Source organism: Panthera tigris, chromosome A3 (genome assembly GCF_018350195.1).
Source record: "Panthera tigris isolate Pti1 chromosome A3, P.tigris_Pti1_mat1.1, whole genome shotgun sequence".
Lineage (NCBI taxonomy): Eukaryota > Metazoa > Chordata > Mammalia > Carnivora > Felidae > Panthera > Panthera tigris.
The window spans coordinates 79604635-79625463 of NC_056662.1; the positions used below are offsets into that span (position 1 = coordinate 79604635).

Here is a 20829-nt window from a genome sequence, read left to right on the forward strand (position 1 = left end):
CTTGTCTTGTGTCATGTGTAATAATCTATGATCTCTTCTGTTTCCTGTATTTGATTACATTTTCCCAAAAGAGACCATTTTTTTTTCCACCCAGAAACTATTAATAGCAATATTGACCTATAAGTTTTTCTCTGTCTCCAGGGGTCCTCTGTCTTTGCGTTTAAAATTCTTAAAAGTGTTGGGGCGTCTGGGTGGCTCAGTCGGTTGAGCATCTGACTTTGGCTCAGGTCATGATCTCGTGGTTGACGAGTTTGAGCCCCATGTTGGGCTCTGTGCTGACAGTTCAGAGTCCGGAGCCTGCTTCAGATTCTGTGTGTCTCTCTCTCTGCCCCTCCCCGCTCATGCTCTGTCTCTGTCTCAAAAATAAAATAAACATTAAAATTTTTTTTTTTTAATTCTTAAAATTACTGGGGCGCCTTGGTGGCTCAGTCAGTTAAGCATCTGACTCTTGATTTTGGCTCAGGTCATAGTCTCGTGGTTCGTGGGATCGAGCACCATGTTGGGTTCTGTGCTGACAGTGCAGGGCCTGCTTGGCATTCTCTCTCTCTTCTCCCTCTCATTCTCTGTCCCTCCCTTGCTGTCTCTGTCTCTCTTTAGGTAAATAAACTTGAAGAAAATTTAAAAAATTCTTAAAAGTGCTTTCCCATTTAGAGTCTTGAAAGAAGAGTATCAGTATTTATTTATGCTTCCATTTGTGGTGAGTAGAGAGAATTTAAGACAAAAGCAGCAACTTTTTAATTTTTTTGAGTATAGTTGTTACACAATGTTAGGTTCGTAACTTAGTGATTAAATTTCTCCTTACATTATGTTCTGCTCGCCCTGAGTGTAGCTTCCATCTACCACCATGCAACACTATTACAATATCATCCACTATATTCCCGGTGCTGTCCTTTTATCTCCAGGAATTTTATTCATTCCATAATTGGAAGCCTGTATCTCCCACTCCCCTTCCCTCATCTTGTTTATCTTCCCACCCCCTTTCCTCTGGCAGCCATCAGTTTGTTCTCTGTGTTCATGGTCTATTTCTGCTTTTCGTTTATTCATTTGTTTTTTAGATGCTACGTATAAGTAAAAATCATATGGTATTTGTTTTTCTTTGACTCATTTCACTTACCATTATACTCTCTAGGTCCATCTATGTTGTCACAAATGGCAAGATCTCATTGTGTTTTATGGCTGAGTAATATTCCACTATGTGTATATACCACATCTTCTTTATCCATTAATCTATGCATGGCCCCTTGAGTTGCTTCCGTATCTTAACTGTTGTAAATAATGCTGCAGTAAGCATAGGAGTGTGTAGATATTTTTGAATTCGTGTTTTTATTTTCTGTAGGTAAATACCAGTAGTGGAATTATATGGATCATACGGTATTTGTATTTGTAATTTTTGGAGGAATCTCATATGCATGTATGCATGTACCAATTTGCATTCCCATCAATGATGCATGAAGGTTCCTTTTTCTCTGCATCCTTGTCAACACTTGTTATTGTCATTTTGATTCTAGCCAATGAAGTGATACCTCATTCTGGTTTTGGTTTGCATTTCCCTAATGATGACACTGAGATACTGAGCATCTTTTCATGTGTCTTTTGGCCATCTGTGGGTCTTCCTTGGAAAAATGTCCATTCGTGTTCTCTGCCCATTTTTAATTGGATTATTTTTTTGGTGTTATAGAAGTTCTCTCCCTCTCTCTATATATATACTTTAAAAAAATTTTTTAATGTTTATTTTTGAGACCGAGAGAGACAGAGCATGAACGGAGAAGGGTAGAGAAAGAGAGAGGGAGACACAGAATCCGAAGCAGGCTCCAGGCTCTGAGCTGTCAGCACGGAGCCTGATGTGGGGCTTGAACTCACGAGCTGTGAGATCATGACCTGAGCTGAATTTGGAAGCTTAACTGACTGAGCCACCCAGGTACCCCTCTCTCTCTATTTTGGATTCTAACCGTTTTCTGGTTATATCATGTGCAAATGTTTTCTCTTATTCAGTAGGTTGCCTTTTTTGTTTTGTTGATGGTTTCTTTTGCTTCTTATTTTGGTGTAGCCTCTATAGTTAGTTTTTGATTTGTTTCACTTGCCTGAAGAGACAAATTAGAAAAATGTTGCTACGGCAGATGTCAAAGAAATTATGTTTTCTTCTGGGAGTTTTATGGTTTCAGATCTCACATTTAGGTCTGTAATCCATTTTGAGTTTAATTTTTGTGTGTGTGGTGTAAGAAAGTGGTCCAGTTTCAGTCTTTTACATGTAGCTGTCCAGTTTTCCCAACACCATTTATTGAAGAGACTTATCCTTTCTCCATTGTATATTCCTGTTTCTAAAGCAGCATCTTAAAGACTGTATTATCCTACCCCATGTCTATTTGGGGGTTTGTGTCCTTTTTTTAGCAACAGGATATACTGGGTTTTAAACCTTTACATGTTGCCTTTGGCTCTATCATGGCACCAACTGATCTTTGAGTTCACGAAACCCTCTCTGGGTGCCTATGAGATGGATTCTCCCCTGAACCTCCACCTCATGGATGTAAGCATCACCGTCTAATTCACTCTTTGAGAACTACTCACCTGAGCTCTAGCAGAAATGTGTTTGGACCTTTTTTCACGGCTACTCCCAAGTCATGTCGATTCTAAGTTTGAAGGTCAAGGCTGAATGAACACTGCCAGGGTTTAAATTTCAATGAACCCCAGCAGGTGTTAAAAGGGAAAGGATGAAGGAGACATCCCTGGCCCTGGTTTCCTTTCTTTAGTTGGTCAAGGGAGAATGGAACAGAAGGGCAGGAAGGGAATACTCTGAGTTACTTGGAAATTGAATCCAGAATTAAAGCGCCTTCCCCTTCCCCCCAGGTATGGCCATTTGCTTTGCTACTCCTGATTGACAGTGGTCTGGAATATTTGGTGTTCTGGGTTGTCTTGGTCCCCTCAGATGCAGAAAGAGAAAAGATGCATTTATTAAGGCAAAGGATGACTTATTTTCACTTCCAAGAAAGCTGAAGTGAATAAAGCCTTTACTTGGGCCAAATTCAGTGTGATTTGCCTTCTTAATGAAAGATGTCAGATGAAGTAAAAATTCTTGTGTAGAACAGTTGGAAACAAATACTTCATGAGCTGGGCTGTGGGAATTATTGGATAAATTTTCCTTGATGTTAATTGTATATTGGATATACGTTTTATTTTATTTTTATTTTTTTAAATGTTTATTTCTGAGAGGGAGAGACAGTGCAAGTAGGGAAGGGGCAGAAGGAGAGGGAGACAGAATCTGAGGCAGGCCCCAGGCTCTGAGCTGTCAGCACAGAGCCTGATGTGAGGCTCGAACTCACAAACCACGAGATCGTGACCTGAGCTGAAGTCGGATGCTTAACCGACTGAGCCACCCAGGCACCCGTTTTTTTTTTTTTTAAATATTTATTTATTTTGAGAGAGACTGCATGAGCTGGGGGATGGGCAGAGGGAGAGGGAGAGAGAGGGAGAATACCAGGCAGGTTCCATGCTGTCAGTGCAGAGCCCGACGTGGGGCTCAATCTCACAAACCATGAGATCATGACCTCAGCTGAAATCCAGAGTCAGATGCTTAAATTGGTTATATGCTTTAAATGCTAGGAACATCTGCCACATAATCTTGAAGCTGAACTTCACCTTGTTAGAGTTAACAGTAAATCTGAAAAATTAAAGTGTTTGTCCTGATTCACTTAGGTCTCAAAGTAATACTTTGAAAAGGTAGAGGCCAAGAAAGAGGCATTTTAATACTTAAGGAGCCAAAAAATCTTGTCACATTGTATATAAAGTGTATTTGTTAATTTTAACCTGTAATATTTTATTTACCACTAAAATCCATTCAATATGATTTATGTCAGTTGTATGATATGCCTCAATGGCAGAGATATTAAAGTGTAAACTATTACTCCTTAGAATAATTGAAATGCAACATTAGCGTGTGTATTCCATGCATATATAGAAAGTTTTAAAACACTTACATTGAAAAGTGGAATCCTACTTAGGTGTATTTCCTTCTTTTCCATCACTCTCTGTGGTTAGCAATTTCCACCCAAGCAACCGTGGTGGCTTTTGAGCTCTGGTAGTTGCTTTCTTCCTGCCTAGTGTGCATTGTGAAAGGGGAGGTATATTGATTGTGCCGAGGCAACAAAAGTAGAGTTTTTAATTTGATTGTAATCCAAGGGCTTATTTCTAAGAGGCCTGGCAGTGGAACAAAGGTGCTTGCAGTTTCCTGACAGCTGTCCCGCATCAGGGGAATGTTCTCATCCTACTTTAGCAGTAAGCCTTGGGAAGAACTTATATCCCAGCAAGGGCTTCTCAGTGCCCTGGAGACCTACTGTCCTGGGACACGCCTTTTCCTGGCCTGTCTTCAACTAAACTCTCTCCTGGCTCATCATCAAGTCCTTCCCCAGATTGGCTTTCTTAACCTTTCTTTGAAATGTCATCAGTAACCCTGATCCTGGCACCAACTTTACCACTTCTTCTTTAACTATCAGAAGAGTACAAAATGAAAACATATCCTGCCCTTGGTTTGGGTTCTTCCAGAAATAGACCTCTAGAGAAGGATTCTAGCACAATTAGTTTCTTGGGTACATGTTCTGTGAGAAGGTGATGTTGGGAAGAAAGGCAGCCAATAAGGAGTGTGTGTTAAGCCAACTGCCAGCATGGATCTGGAGCTCAATCCCATGGGACATCTGTGGAGAAGAACAGTGTGGAAAGTACGCCCCAGAATGATCCCTCTTAAGGCCTGAGGGGGCTGGGCTCTTGTTTACAACAGCTTTATTGACGTATAATTTTCCCACCAGGATAGTGACCCATTCTAAGTGTGTGGTGATTTTTGGCCGAGTAGAGTGTGCTGTAACTTGCACTGCAATCCACTACAAAAATAGTTTGGTTTCCTGCAGTATGCCCCACGGATCTGTCTCTTGCTTCAACAGTGTCTGGACGGAACGGATGCAGGGACGCCCCTTCTACTAGCCTCCCGACCACCCTCCAACCTTTTTTCCAGTCACAACCTTTGGAGCCATCTTCTCGGCCATCCTTTGCCTCTGGGACTGGCCAACACCCTGTTTTGAGCTTAGCTCCTTCTTACTCATCAACCGTGAGCTCCCCGGATTCCTCAGAATTATTTCACCGAGGTGGAGGGGGCTGTCAACCTCCTGGTCAACACGCATCTGCAGGCCTCCTACACCTACCTCTCTCTGGGCTTCTATTTTGACCGTGACAATGGGAATCTGGAGGGCATGGGTCACTTACTTCCACGTGTTGGCAAGGGTGCAAGGGTGTGGAGTGTCCCCGGAAGTTGCAAAGTCAACCAGGCAGCCACACCCTCTTCCGGGACCAGGACCAGGCAGAAGCTGTTCCAGGATGAGCCACAGACACCGCCCCAGACAGACACCGCCCCGGTTCTGGTGAAGAACCTGAACCGGGCCCGTTTGGCTCTACGTGCCCTGGGTTCTGCCTGTGCGGGCCCCCGTCTCTGTGACTTCCTGGAGGACCAGGATGAGAAGGGGATCAAGAAGATGGGTGACCACCTGACTCACCCCTGCAGGCGGGATGGCCCCCAGGCTGGGCTGGGCGAGTATTTCTTCTAAAGGCTCGCCCTCAAGGGGCACCTGGGTGGTTCAGTCAGTTAAGTGTCCGACTTCGGTTCAGGTCATGATCTCAGGTCATGATCTCATGGTTCCTGAGTTCCAGCCCGGTGTCAGGCTCTGTGCTGATGGCTCAGAGCCTGGAGTTTGCTTCAGATTCTATGTCTTCCTCTCTCTCTGCCCCTCCCCTGCTCACCCTCTGTCTCTATTCATCTGTCTCTCTCTCTCTCTCTCTCTCTCTCTCTCAAAAATAAATAAATATTAAAAAAATAAAAAATAAAAATAAATAAAGTCTCGTCCTCAAGCATGACTAGAAGCCTCTGAAGCCCAGCAGCCTTTGAGGGGCCTCTCTGGCATGCAACCCCCCGGACCAGGGCTTGTGCCCGAGCCTCTCCCTGCAGCCACCAGGCAGCTTTTTAACCACCCTGGAGCCCTGTCCCAAGCCATGGACCAAGTGGAAACAAAGCTGTTTGCAGTGTGCCATGCGTGCACATACACACAGGTTTCTAGTCTTAATCATTCTTTTACTTAGCCCTCTATAGAACTTTTTTATTTTGACCATCCTTTTTCTTTTTTAATTTTCAAAAAGCAATATCTTGTTTATTACTCTGCTTTCCATTGCAGCCTGTTCTTTGTGGATGCAGTGACTTAAAAGAGTTAGTCCTGTTTTATTTTGATAATTCTTAGTGAAGTATCTCAGGCCTTAGTTAGCTGGTTTTCACTTTAATTTTCATGGAAGAGAATACGAAGTGATCCTTGGCCATTTCTGTGAATGAATGCGCTGAACTGACTTGTGTCACTTCCTGGGAACTGTTTCTTTTCAGGGCCATTCATCCCCAAGACCACTTCCTTGCATGGGGAGGCTGAGTGAGGGTGTGTATGAGTAGTGTCCTGGTAGAGGCTGATACCCTTTCAGGGACTGAGCAGGTGGGAGACAGGTAGGCTGGAGACCAGATGCTGGAGCTGCCTTTCCTCCTTTTTGCTTTGGGTCTATTTCATCGTGTACTACTCAGCTTCTCCTGCCAACCAGAACATTGTATCTCTCTGTCTAGGAAACATTTCTTAGCATATAAGCATCTGAGCTCATGCTCACCCAACTGTGTGTGTGTGTGTGTGTGTGTGTGTGTGTGTGTGTGTGTGTTTGGACGGGTTGGGCCAGCTATGCAGCCAGTGCCGCAGTAAATCATCCCCACTGCCTCCTGCAAGCTGGGAGACTTTGTGGAGCTCCCCTGTGAATGTTAGCCCCATATCCCTGCAGCTTTCTCTCGACCGTATTCTGGGCTGTGCTTCCCTTCTTTCATCTTGTCCAGTAATACAATTGCATATATTTCCTATCTTTCAGAAGTGATCTTTCTGTTGATGGCACCATCTTCGTTGCCAATGCCACTTTGGGTTTCTTCATTTTTGTATCCCGTTATTGTCATTTCAAGGTGATTTTAGTAGGAGGAGGAGACAAACACTGCCCACTCTCCTGAATTGGGGTCCCCAGCTCCGTTTCTTATAGCCAGGGAGGTGGCCTTGGGAAGAGGGCTCTGGGTTTGGTTCACAGACAGCCAAGCCTGCCCAGGCAGCACTCCCTCAGCTGCCAAAAATTGCTACGTGGGTGGGAAGTGATCAAGCCGTCCCAGCCTCACTCTGGCCCCACCCCAAGTCTCCTTGGGCAGTAGAGAAATGTTCAACCCTCGCCTCCTTTGAATCAGTAGCTTTCTGGGCTCTTCCTGCTGTTGTTCAAGGGTTCAAGGCACTGAGGTCAGAATTCCTTTTTCCACTTGTCCCACCTCATTGCAAAATGTGGCACAGTGATGAAGTGTTAACTAATCATTGGATAAATTGTTTCCAGTCTGTGGGGTGGAGAGAAGAGAATGAAAACAGAGCTTTGCTGGCTCAGCACAAAGACAGCCAACGGGCAGGCTTGCAGGGGCCTAGAAGAAAACATAACTGGGTGGAGGGAGACCCAGGAGCCAGATGACAGGTGCCAAGGTCCAGCACAGTGACAAGGTGGAAGTCCCGTCTGTTTTGCTCGTTTGAAACTTAAGGACCAACCTGCAGTCAGCCAGGAGGCCAGGGCTACAGATTCTCAGCAACAGCCTCTGATCTGCTGTTACCCTCCAGGTTGATGAGATGGGAGAAACCCAGAGAAGCACAAAGATAAAGAAGATAAGCAAATGTAGGCAAACCTCAACTGCTTAGATAGCAGTAATGTCACACTGACTTTTCTTCTGTGGGATATAAGAAAGGATTGGTGGACACTGAGGGTTGAAGTTGTCAAGCTTAAGATTGGTGGGAAATACCTTTATTTATTTGATTGTGAAAGCCTCCAAAAGTGAGTCACTGAGGAAGGAATGAAAGAGGAGGGGCTGTGATGCACTGTCAAGAAAGCTAAGAACTTTCCCACTTGCTGAGCCCTGCTGGGTTGAAGAACAAGACAGAAGACGCAGAACAACATCATGGAGAGCCCGCTGGCCCATGAGGCTGTGGGGCAGCATTTCATGGCAGGAGGCAGCCTGACTTGCTCTTCCACCTCCAGAAACTACAGAGGTGCTTATTGAAATGGGTGCCAGCCCAGTCCCTGCAAGTGAGGACCTGCTTAACAAAAAGGCATATCCTATATCCTAGGATATAGTATTCTAGTATCCTAGGATACCACATCGTTGTACACAAAAATATTCTCTGCCTTATCCAAAGTCTGGATGTTTTTCCCTGCTGGTAGACCAATCCAGTAAGTTACTCTTCTGAGATGGATTGCTTTGTTTGGAGAAATCTTGCACTTAGAAAACTTTAAATTCAAGGGCACCTGGGTAGCAGCTCAGTCGGTTAAATATCCAACTCTTGATTTCATGGTTTGTGGGTTCAAGTCCCACTTCTCTGTCTCTCTCTCTCTCTCTCTCTCTCTCTCTCTCTCTCTCTGCCCCTCCCCTGCTCGTGCTCTCTCCCTCTCTCTCAAAAATAAATAAACAAACTAGGGGCACCTGGGTGGCTCAGTTGGTTAAGTGTCCAACTTCGGCTCAGGTCATGATCTCAGAGTTCACGAGTTCAAGCCCCACGTTGGGCTATGCACTGACAGTTTGTGGGTTCGTGCCCACATCAGGCACTGTGCTGACAGCTTGGAGCCTAGAGCCTGCTTCAGATTCTGTGTTTCCCTCTCTCTCTACCCCTCCCCTGCTTGTGCTCCATCTCTCTCTGTCTCTCAAAAATTAAAAAAAAAAATCTTTAAAATAAAAACAAACAAAAAACTGCCCCAAAAACATAAAATTAAAAAATAATTAAAAATTTTTTAATTTTGAATTAATTTTTGACTCACAGAAAAGTTGTAGTTCGAGAGTACCCATCTACCCGCACCCAACTTTCCCTGATGTTAACACAGCCACGTTGCAATGATCACAATTGGCACTAGATGAACCAACAACAGGAAATAAATATTCTCTTACCTACACTACAGATCTTTAATTTTACCATTTTTGCCCTCACTAATGCCCATTTTCTGTTCCAGGATCCTGTTCAAGATCCCACTTGTTCTTGAACTCCTCTAGTCTATTGCAGTTTCTTCATGTTTCTTTGCCTTCTATGACTTTAATACTTTTGAAGACTATTTTTGAGGAGTCGAATGTCCTTCAATTTAGGTTTGTCTGCTGTGTTCTCGCAATTAGAATGAGGTTGTGTATTTTGGGCAGGAATGCCACAGAAGTGATTTTTTGTCCTTCTCAGTGCATCATAGTGAGGGTTAATAATGTCTGATTCCTGGTCATTTTAATATGTTGACTGGGTTTCTCCTTTGTAAGGTGCTGTCTTTCTCTTTGCAGTTAAGAAATATCTTGGGGGACATTTGTACATTTAAAAGTTTGTACCGGGGCACCTGGGTGGCTCAGTCGGTTCAGCATCCAACACTTGGTTTCAGCTCAGGTCATGATATCACGGTTCATGGGTTCGAGCCCCCTGTCAGGCTCTGCGCCCGCTTGAGATCTTCTCTCCCTCCCTCTGTCTCTGCCCCTCCCTGGCTCGTGTGTGCTCTCTAAATAAATAAATAAATAAACTTAAAAAAAAAATAAATAAAAGCTTGTACATTTAAAATGTACAGATAGGGGCACCTGGGTGGCTTAGCCGGTTGAATGTCTGACCTCAGCTCGGTCATGACCTCACAGTTAGTGAGTTCAAGGCCCGAGTCAGACTCTCTACTACTGTCTGCTGTCATTGCAGAGCCTGCTTTGGATCCTTTGTCTCCCTCTCTCCCTCTGCCCCTTCCCCATTTGTGTTCTCTCTCTCTCTCAAAAATAAATAAACATTTAAAAAATATTTTTTTAAATGTACAGATAATTAAATAAGCTAATGTGTGGGAAGTGCTTGGAGCCTGGCGTGTAGTAAGTGCTCAGTGAATGGTGGCTGTTGGTTTTTTCATCATCATGGTTGCTCCCTCTGTTCCTGTTCTTTCTCTCGTTTTCTTCCTATGGTTTGGCTCCGTCTGTTCCTTCATTATCCTCTGCATCCCATGCTGATCCACCTCTTGCTGGTCACTTCCTTGAAGTGTGGTTGGCACTCTCATTCAAAATATCTGAAGCTTCCAGAAGGGCACAGAAGGTTGAATGCTCCTTAGCACGTGGGGATCAGTGCAGGGCAACAGCCTACTGTTACTGCAGGTCAGGGGCAGAGCCCCTGTGGAACAGGAGGAAGGGTTCAACTGTCTTTGCAGAATGTGTTTACTTCCAGGTGTCCATGGCTGGGGCGGAAATTCCCCCATATCCCTTGTGGTAGGAGTCTGGACCAGAACCTGAGGACCCACAGTCCCTTTCCTCGTGGTCCTGGAATGGTCCAGAGGTGGACCTCCTCCCATAAAAGCTGGTGGAGTTTTCTCCAACAAGGGGGGGGGTGGTTTGCAGCGCTGGGCGACTTTTAGGGGTCACATCGGAGGAGGAGGATCTGGTCATGGGTAGAGGGAGCAGCAAAGTCTCATGTGGGAGAGGCCTGCATTTTCTTCCCACACCGGGCAAGGAGGCCCAAGTTAAAGTAACCCCGTTCCCTCTAGATGAGAGCAGGAGCTCCTCAGCCAGGGTCAGGAGATGCCAGTGTGCTCAAGGATAGCCTGCTATGAATTGCTTTCCAGGAGGTTCCTTGTCCTACTCTAGCACATAGTGCTTTATTTACAGAACGGCTGTTCTTGGCAGCTTTCTTGGCCTTCCAGACTCTTCCTCTATTTTAGAGCATTTGGGCTCTATTTTTACTCAGCGAGGAGAAATTTCCCATGTTTGAAAACAGCTGCCATGTAGAGGACTGTTGAAACTACTATTTTTGCCTGCCCAAAATGCCTTCCTCCATCCTTCTCCTGGAGATGGGTGGAGCCCCAGGACTGGTGAGCTGGGCATGTGATCAAGCAGGGCCTGTTGGAATCCTCTGGGGCTGGGAGAGGGGAGCTGTTTTTCTCAGGGTTGCTAAATGGGGTTACCCCACCAGCTCCCTGACTATCTGCAGAAAGTTTCCCATTGGCAAAAGACAACACCCATGGAAACAGAAAAATGGGAGTGAAGAGAGCAAAGGTGACTCAGGACAGTGTAGAGCCCTGGATCCACTGCCATCCCATCCTCACCACCCTTTGAGCCAGTGCATTCCCATTTTTGCTCAGGCTTGCTGGAGTTGGGTGTCTTGGGCCTGGCTGATATCATGAAAGCCTCACTCCTTTCCTGAGTTTTAGGTTGAGACCACTGCGAGTGCCTCCAGATTCCTACCCTGAGGCACTGGTTGGCAGCTGGGATGGGAGTTATACAGTTGTCTTAGGACAAAGAATTTGGGTGAAGAAACTTAGGAAGCTGGGTAGGCCTTCCTTTCTCCCAGGGTCTATTCAGGTCTGGAGATCCCTGGGCAAGACAGTTTACAGCTTCTCTTTCAGGGTTGGGTCAATAGGCTCTGTTCCTGTGTTTGCCTTGAAGAGCCAACAAAACCAAAAGGTAGAGGTGTGTGTGTGTGTGTGTGTGTGTGTGTGTGTGTGTGTGTGTGTATTTGCATGTGCAAAAAAATCCAGTTCCTTGGGAGAAGATGCTGGTGGGGTGGAAAAAGATGGGGCAGGGGGAGGTGTTTAGGTGCCCATACAACCTGAGTGTAGGGGGTGGGTCCACTCTGTGGGGTCATATGGTCAAGGGAGGAAGAACCTGAGTCCAGACCCTGACTCCGCCACAGTGGGGTAGTAAATAACCTGGCCCAGCTTCGAGGGGGACAGTGGATGGATGCTCATTAGAAAGTTCTGTGTGGCAAGCTGCCCCAGACTTTCCTGGGCCTGAGCAAGCTGAGTCCCAGCAGCACAGCTGCAGAGGCTGGAACAGCCAAAGGACAATTCCCTGCTTTTATGGCCACGTGATCATTCTTTCAAAAATGCACTTGGCGGGGTGCCTGGGTGATTCAGTTGGTTAAGCATCCGACTTCAGCTCAGAACATGACCTTGTGTTTCGTGGGTTCGAGGCTCGCATTGGACTCTGCTGACAGCTCAGAGCCTGGAGCCTGCTTCAGATTTTGTGTCTCCCTCTCTCTCTGCCCCTCCCCTGCTCATGCTGTCTCTCTCTCTCTCTCTCTCTCTCTCTCTCTCTCTCTCTCAAAAATAAATAAACATTAAAAAAATTTTTTTAAATACACCTGGAGTTGGTGGACGTGGGAAAGTGAGACCTCCATGCCTCTTGGGGGTCCGGCTGTGTGTCAAGCTCTCAGCTGCAGAGAGGGAAGTTCTGTGAGCCTGCACACTGTGCTCTACCCATCCTAATCCTGGTTTCTTTACCCATCAGGAAAGTGAGGCTTAAGAAGTATGTCAGCCCAAGTTCACACAACTAGCAAGTGTGAAACCAGTATTTATGCTTGGCCCTCCGACTCCAAAGCCCAAGAGCTTTATCCTGCTGTGGGACTCTCTTCCTAGGCCTTCCAGAAAAGAACTTGGGAGACTATTGTGATCCAATAAAGTGGCACTGGTGCTGTGGCATTTCTGCTAGTCCTTAGCCATGAACTTTGGCCTTTGACTCTGCTGTCCAGGGATTTTTGCCTCCATCGCTGCTTCGCTCAGGTTTTATCATCACAGAGTCATCACCATGTCCCATCCCGGTGACTCACTATGCAAAGCCTGGTGTTCTACTCACAGACTTACCTTGTTTGTCGAAGGTTTGTGGTCACTGAGAAGTGTTATTAGGTGAGACCTATAGAGCATGTGACCTTTTAATTTCAAATAGGCAGTGAAAGGTAAAGCAGAATAGTGATTGCCTAGGGGTTGGAGGTGCTGGTGGAGGGAAATGGGACATGACTACTAAGGAATGTGGGATTTCTTTGGGGGATGATGAAAATGATCTAAAATTCATTGTGATAATCATTGCACAACTCTGTGGATACAATAAAAACCATTGACTTCTACACTTTAAATAGGCAAATTGTATGGTGTGTGAGTTATATCTCAAGAAAGTTGTTAAAAAAATAAACTTTCACTGGGGCATCTGGGTGACTTAGTTAAGCATCTGAGTCTTGATTTTGGCTCAGGTCATGGTCTCACGGTTTGTGAGATTGAGCCCTGTGTCAGGCTCTGGGCTGGTAGCACAGAACCTGCTTGAGATGCACTCACTCTCTCTCTTTCTGCCTCTCCCCCCTCAAAATAAATGAATATTAAAAAAAAAAAAAGGAGAGAAAGAAAGAGGAAAAGTTAGAGTGGCCATCAAAAGGTCTCCAGAGAGGGGAGAAAGAAAAAGCAGGGAAGTGTTTGTTTCACATGGTTGCTAACTCTTTATTATGTCCTTTCTGTGTATCATATCCCAACCTTTTACTGGACCACCTGCCTATGCAAAGATAACCTGAAGATAGCTAAACACCCTGCCACAGGTGCTGGCCATTTACCTAAAGGACTCCCCGAATCACTTCTTGTCCAACTCCAGTTGCCTCTGTTCTTGACTTTGGTATCTGTCCCAGTTCTGCATTTAATGATTCATTTTGAAACCTGAATCTTAGCATGAGCCATTTAGACTGGAGTCTGGCATTCCATCTCCACCACTTCCTATGGCCACAGTGTGTGAGAGGCATTTCTACTTCCTGCTGTACGCTGTAGGCCAACCAGCCAGGTTGTGTCCTGCCTGTTGTCTCTGCCGGTGGAAGGAGACTAAAAATTATTCTAGAGACTGGCTTGCTTCTTGACGCCTCCAAGTGTCTAAACTTAGTGACTTGCTTGAAATCAATAGACTACAGCAGAGATAATAAGATGTCACTTCCATGATTTAATTCTAAATGATTGTGACTCCTGTCTTGTTAGTAAACTCTCTCTTCCTAGTTTTAATGAAGCAAGCTGCCATGTTGGACAGGCCTATGTGGCAAGGAACTGAGGGTGGCCTCTAGCCATCTGCCAACTAGGAAATGAGGCCTTTAGTCTAACAGTCCTCAAGGCAGTGAATCCTACTAACAACCACATGAATGAGCTTAGAAGCCATTCTTTCCCCAGTTGAGTCTTCAGATGAGACTGTAGACCCTAGGCCAACACCTTGACTGCAGCCTTGTGAGAGACCATGAAGCAGAGGATTCAACTGAGCTGCGCCTGGATTCCTGACCCTCAGAAACTGAGATAATAAATGTATGTGGTTTGAAGGCACTAAATTTTGATATAATTTGTTACTCAACACGAAATAACTAATATAGTGTGTATGTGGTTTTTGTTTTATGCTCTCCACCAAGAGATGAATGTACAATGAAACTAGAGAAACTTACATTTCTGGGCCCCTCACTTGCATAAGCCCCTTGCATGGCCCTGGGAGAGTCCCTAGCAATGTGTTCATGTAGTCATATGTTTTTGTAAAATTTACAGAAAACATTTTAACTGTAATCAGGGCAGGGTCTTCTTACTGTTTCAGCTCTCCCTCCCTCATACTTCCTCTTTTTTTTTAAATGTTTATTTATTTTTGAGAGAGGGAGACAGAATACGAGCAGGGGAGGGGCAGAGAGAGGGAGGGAGACACAGAATCCGAAGCAGGCTCCAGGCTCTGAGCTGTCAGCACAGACCCCAACACGGGGCTCGAACCTACAAACCGTAAGATCATGACCTAAGCTAAAGTCGGCCATTTAACCGACTGAGACACCGAGGCGCCCCCATCATACTTCCTCTTGAGTCTGCTGGTATGGGAATGATTGGGGTATTTTGAGGATATGACTAAGGGGAAGTTGACTTGGAGATACAGTTAGTGGGATTTCGGGGATATATTCATGTTGCTAGCTAGTCGTTTTTGTGGAAAGTCATGTTGTTGCCAGGCTGGTACTTGGCAGAGTTAGGATTCAACCTAGGGTTCATCTTATGGACTTAACACAAGTCTGGGTTATACTTAATCTATATACTTATACTAATCTTATACTTAAGATTATACTGGATTCTTACACTTAAAGGCATGAGAGTCTGTCCTCAGATATTTGCTTTGTTTGACACTCTTTCCCACCTTTCTGCCTGGTCTGTTACCCTAGTCTTATCACCTATTGCCACCATCCATGTACCCTTTGCTTCATCCATTGAACTCTTGTCTTTGCTAGGCGTGCTTGTGCTCATACTTCTCTCCAGCCCGAAATGGCATCTCCCAAGTACATCTATGTAGATTCTTACTAAGTTTTTGATGTCTTGATATAAAACATTGACATATGCCACTATAAGAATATTGGTGGCAAACTGGATAATGAGTGTTGTCAATTCAAAGAATAAGATGACACACTGAACAAGAAAACTTGAAAGTCCCTGAAATTATATATAGCTCCTGTACAAAATGAACTTGATAGTTTTCTCCAAATTTGGGAAAAATTCAACAATACATGACATTACAAATAATGAATTGTGAAGCTGAGCTGGAGAAGTTGAAAGTGACTTTTCTAAAATTTTTTTTTTTAACGTTTATTTATTTTTGAGACAGAGAGAGACAGAGCATGAACGGGGGAGGGTCAGAGAGAGGGAGACACAGAATCTGAAACAGGCTCCAGGCTCTGAGCCATCAGCCCAGAGCCCGACGCGGGGCTCGAACTCACGGACCGCGAGATCCCCGAAAGTGACTTTTCTAAACTGTCGATGGAAAGCAAGTTTGTTTTTGTTTTTTTGTTTTTTTTAAGTTCATTTATTTATTTTTGAGAGAGAGACAGCATGAGTAGGGGAGGGGCAGAGAAAGAGAGAAAGAGAGAGAGAGAAAATCCCAAGCAGGCTCTGCACTGTCACCACAAGCCCAGTGCAGGTCCCAAACTCACGAAACCGTGAGATCATAACCTGAACCAAAACCCATAGTCCCAACACTTAACTGACTGAGCCACTCAGGCACCGTGAAAAGCAAGCTTTGATCAAACATGGTAGAGGAAAGACTAAATTATCCTTTTTTTTTCTATAAAAAAGTATTTCACAAATTTATTGTTATACAAAGTAGCAACCAGACAGTGCGTGGACCAAAAAATGTGGGGAAAAATGTTATAGAGATATGTCAGACAGTTTATGAAAATATGTAATTTTTCTGGGTTTTATGATTCTTGTATTTCTAAAGTTTACATGTTTTTTTAAAATTTTTTAACATTTATTTATTTTTGAGAGAGAGACACACAAAGCATGAGCAGAGGAAGGTCAGAGAAAGAGAGAGAGACAGAATCTGAAGCAGGCTCCAGGCTCTGAGATGTCAGCACAGAGCCTGACGCAGGGCTCGAACTCACGAACCATGAGATCATGACCTGAGCTGAAACTGGATGCTTAACCGACTGAGCCACCCAGGCGCCCCTATATAGTTTTCAATTTGTTGTGATTTTCTTCCTTATTTTAAGGAAACTAATCTTGTGTGAAGTTGGAGTTTTATGTTCTTTGGTGTAAGAGGGACACAAAATTGCATAAGCTTCAGGGTTCACCAAGCCTGGATCTATTCCACTTCTTATCAAGTAGGGAAAAAAATTCCTTGATATAGAGATCAGAAAATTCCTTCTTCATACTATTCTTTTTTTTTTTAACTTTTTTTTAAAGTTTATTTATTTATTTAGAAAGAAAAGAACAATGCAAGTGGGGAAGAGGCAGAGAGAGGGGAAGAGAGAATCCCAAGTAGGCTCTGCACTGCCTTCACAGAGCCCAACATGGGGCTCGAACTCACGAACCATGAGATCATGACCTGAGCTGAAATCAAGAGTCGATGCTTAACTGACTGAGCCACCCAGTGCCCCCTTCCTACTTTTCCACCTCTGAGTCCAGCTGTATCTTACATAGCCTTAATAGGGCTCAAAAATTTTTATCTGAATTAAATTCAACTAAAAATGTTTTGGTTTTGAGGAGAAAAGGCAGAAGAAAACATGATCAAAAATATCTTCTGTCTGAAGGGTAGGTAGATGGAGGGGAAAGTAGAAAATCCTGTGTAAATTGAGAAGGTTCCCAGAATTAGAACCTCAGGTGGAAGTTCTATTCAGAGACACTTCAGTTATTTGAGAGAAAACGCTAATAGTTGACCATATATCAAGGACCCTGCCTGGGCAGGCAGGTAGATTTCATGACATCTGAAGTGTCCTCTTTCAACACCTGGGTGGTGACAGTAGCAGTTCAGGCCCAACTAGAGGAGCTATACCTAGAGACTGGACTTGGCATTGGGGCAGGGTAGAGACTGGGGGACAGACTCTAGGGTAAATCTAGCCCAGCAGGCAGATCCCTGGCCCTTAAATAGTGTCAGGGAGATCTTGTAAGGAGTGGCTTCTCCACACTTCCCTGCTGGGCAGGTCACTATGACTGCTGTGAGGCTCAGGCAAAACGGAAGGCTGGCCTGAAGAAGGGGATAGTGCTGAAAGGAGCAAAGTGCAATGCCAGACTCTGGGGGAACCAGATGGAATCCTGTGGTTCAAGAGCAGCTTCCGGGCCTGACTTGTGGTCTTGTTGACAATACAAGTCCCGCTGGCACTTAGGCTTTCTGGTTATTTGCCTCCCGTCAGGGGTATGACCGAGTGACCGCAGCCAAATATTTAATAATATCTCATTAAACATAGCTCGGCATTCTGAAATTTCAGTTATTTACTGGTTGCTCTGCATGGCAGTTCTCTCTTCCTTAACATAAGGGCAGCTTCTTGAGGCCATCAGAAACAATAGGCTTAAGAGGAAGGCAATGTCCTTCATCTGATCTTTGTCAGTATGCTGGCTGTCATGCTTCTCACTCCTTACGCTAGCTGAGAAATACTAATAGGAAGCTCTTGAGCAAGGCTTGGGGCCCCAACCATTTCTGACTCTCAGTCCCAATGTGGATGGCAGATCACAGTCTGAGAAAGCCTCTCTTATAGCAGGGCTGTATTCCTTGGCGTCTCAAAAGATAATTAACTGTTTAAACAAAAACAATAATGATGTATTAGGAGGTTTATAATATAAGTAAAAGTAAAATGCATGAAAACAACAGCATAAAGACTTGGAGGGGAGAAATGGAAGTATGCTACTGTATGATTCTTACATGATATGTGAAATGGTATAATATCACTTCATGGTAGATTGTGATAAGATATATGCAATAAACCCAGGGTGCCTGGGTGGTGGCTCAGTTGGTTAAGTATCCGACTTCGGCTCAGGTCATGATCTCACAGTTTTTGAGTTCAAGTCCTGCGTCGGGCTCTGCGCTGACAGCTTGGAGCCTGGACCTGCTTCAGATTCTGTGTCTCCCTCTCTCTCTGCCCCTCCCCTGCTCATGCTCTGTCTCTCTCACTCTCAAAAATAAATAGTTAGAAAAAAAAATTAATTAACAAAGAGAGATGTTAAGGGAGACAAGACTTTGAGATCTTAGGCCCTGTGCTATAAACCACACTTGCCTGAGCAAAATTAGTCCCAGTGCTACCCAAGACCCTGCACAGGGTGGATCCTGAAAAGTACATTGTTTGTCCCTGGGGACTTGGGAGGAGACTTATGGTTAGTTTGAGATAAGTGGAGATTGGTGGATTGTTCCTCAAACTTTATTGCTAAGAGGTTTAAGGTATCTAGAAATTCTAGGAATCAAAAAAGTGGAATTCTAGGAATCAAGAAATCTTTTGGATAGTGTGTTCATTCCACTGAAGAGGTCCACTCTAATGTGGCCAAATTCTGACCCATTGGTAACATATCAAGGCCAGCAGGTGACAGAATTGCTATATACCTAGCACTGACTCATTTTTGGTGATATTCCATAGACAGCTACCCTCCACTCCTGGCCAAAGAAGACAGTCTTTGCCTGTTAAAATGTGAAAGGATCTGGTGCCAACATGTTCCCTTTTGTTCTCTCTCGAAGCTGCCAGGGATGTGGGTGGCTCTTACCTCTGTGTCCACTACTTCTATGCCCACACTGCTCTCTCAAAGAAGTTTTATGTGTACACACTGGTGTAAGAGCATTTTGTGTGCTACATCAAACTACATCACCATGAGGTCATATTTTAACTTTCATACACAGATGAGTTTAAGCTACCCCTCAAATGTTCCCCAGGTGTTTTTGGGAATGCCCAGGGTTGCTTTGGAACCAGTCTATTCACATTCTCCTATTCAGTGAAGGAGTTTCTGTGGATGGTGCCCTCATGACAACAGTGAGGACTACATACAGACTATCTTGGGGTGCCCCTTCCACTCATCTCCACCAGAATGAGCAACAGTTCCATGTGCAGAGAATTTTTAAATCATGGTCAGGCAACACACACACACACACACACACACACACACACACACACACACATTCCAAAACAAAACAAAACAAAATAGGATTTCTCATAAGAGAACAAGCTCTGAAGAGATATGACTATGCAAAAGCATAGACATCCTCTTACATTATAATAAGCAATTTAGCTCAAACATTTCCTGATTAAAATTTACATAACATTAATGAACTAGGCAAGTGGTTTCCTGAAAACTAGGAAGATTCTGAGTCTTCACTTACTGCAAAACAGAAAACTGTTCCCAGCTTTGAAATGATAGTTTACAAGTTTTTGTTTTTCTGCCTTCTACCCAGCTCTGGGTAGCCTCCTCCAGCAGTCTCTCAAAGAAGGCATCTCCTCCCAAGCACTTCATATGGGTCTGGGAACTCAGCCTGAACCATCAGCAGAAACCTTGTTACTCCTCAGCACCTGCTCTAGGTATTCCTACTGCCATCTCCTAGGGCTGCAAGGTCTCTATTATTCCAGAATAATCCATGAAAGGAAGTGCCTTGGTGAGATCTGCGTGCTTGTGCTCAACTTTAGTTTGTAGCGCCTAGGTAGAACGCATCCATCTGCTGGGTGTGGCCTGTGCTAGGATCTGAGAGCTACAGAAATGAACAAGGTAGAACAGGGTGTCATTCCACAAGTTATTTGCTCACTGCAAAGGGAAATATCTGCTGATCAGCACTTTAACCATGCAGTCCAACCTAGTTACTAAGAGTGGGATGCCTGATGTGTGCATTCTGATGAGATGCTCTATGACATAGAAAGCATCACCTGTGAAATAACTTTACCAAAAAGTTTTAACCTAAACCATCCAACTTCGGTATTTAATAGGAAACACAGGTGGTAGAAGAAAACATTAAACTGCATCACACACACACACACACACACACACACACACACACAAACACAATCAGACAGTGGAACATTCTGTAAGACATATGGCCTGCATTTTTCAAAAAGTCAGTATAATAAATAATAAAAATAATTGAGGGATTGTTTTACATTAAAAGAAGCTAAAGAGAAATAACCTAATACAATGTATAAACCTTGATTAGATCCTAGTTGAATAAAACAAAACAAAGTCTAGTTGTAAAAGACATTTTGGGGATAGTTTGGGGAAATTAAAATTAGAATTAGAATTAGGTAATGTTAGTGCTTGCTTTGGTAGCACATGTACTAAAATTGGAATGATACAGGGAAGATTATCATGGCCTCTGTGCAAGGATGACATACAAATTCATGAAGTGTTCCATACTAAAAAAAAAAGAATTATAATGTTAGGAAATTATTTTTATTATTGGTAATCTTATTATGGTTATGTAGGTGAATGTCCTTATTTTTAGGAGATGCATGCTGAAATAATTAGTAGTGAAGTGTCTGGATGTATAACTTATTTTCAGATTGTTCAGAAAAAAAGGCAAAAATGTGAACAACTAATGAATATAAATGAAATTCATTCTATCATCCATTTCAACTTTTTGATTCAATAGTTTGACAATTTTCTTAATCAAGTTGAAGAAAAGAAGAAATAGAACATTAACCTCACCAAGTTTTCTTTCATTCCTTATGAACTAAGTGTTTTGGTTTTTAATGTATCTGTTTGTTGTTTTTGTTGTTGTTACTGCTATCA

The 20829-nt window shown here is 43.8% G+C and overlaps 1 protein-coding gene, 1 long non-coding RNA gene and 1 other non-coding gene across 3 annotated transcripts; all 3 read left to right on the forward strand.

The window, feature by feature from the left end:
* Nucleotides 1–4655: 4655 nt before the first annotated feature.
* On the forward strand, nt 4656–5585 carry LOC102971553 (ferritin light chain-like). The gene is made up of 2 exons (XM_042979838.1): nt 4656–4709; nt 5115–5585. Exons 1-2 carry the CDS (start codon nt 4656–4658, stop codon nt 5583–5585), a joined length of 525 nt encoding a protein of 174 aa, XP_042835772.1.
* A 6623-nt stretch (nt 5586–12208) lies between these two features.
* LOC122237333 lies at nt 12209–14174 on the forward strand. Its single transcript, XR_006215754.1, has 2 exons — nt 12209–12735; nt 14023–14174. It is a non-coding gene; the product is annotated as an uncharacterized LOC122237333 (long non-coding RNA).
* A 6177-nt stretch (nt 14175–20351) lies between these two features.
* On the forward strand, nt 20352–20458 carry LOC122237580. The gene has a single exon (XR_006216166.1). It is a non-coding gene; the product is annotated as a U6 spliceosomal RNA (small nuclear RNA).
* Nucleotides 20459–20829: the final 371 nt, after the last annotated feature.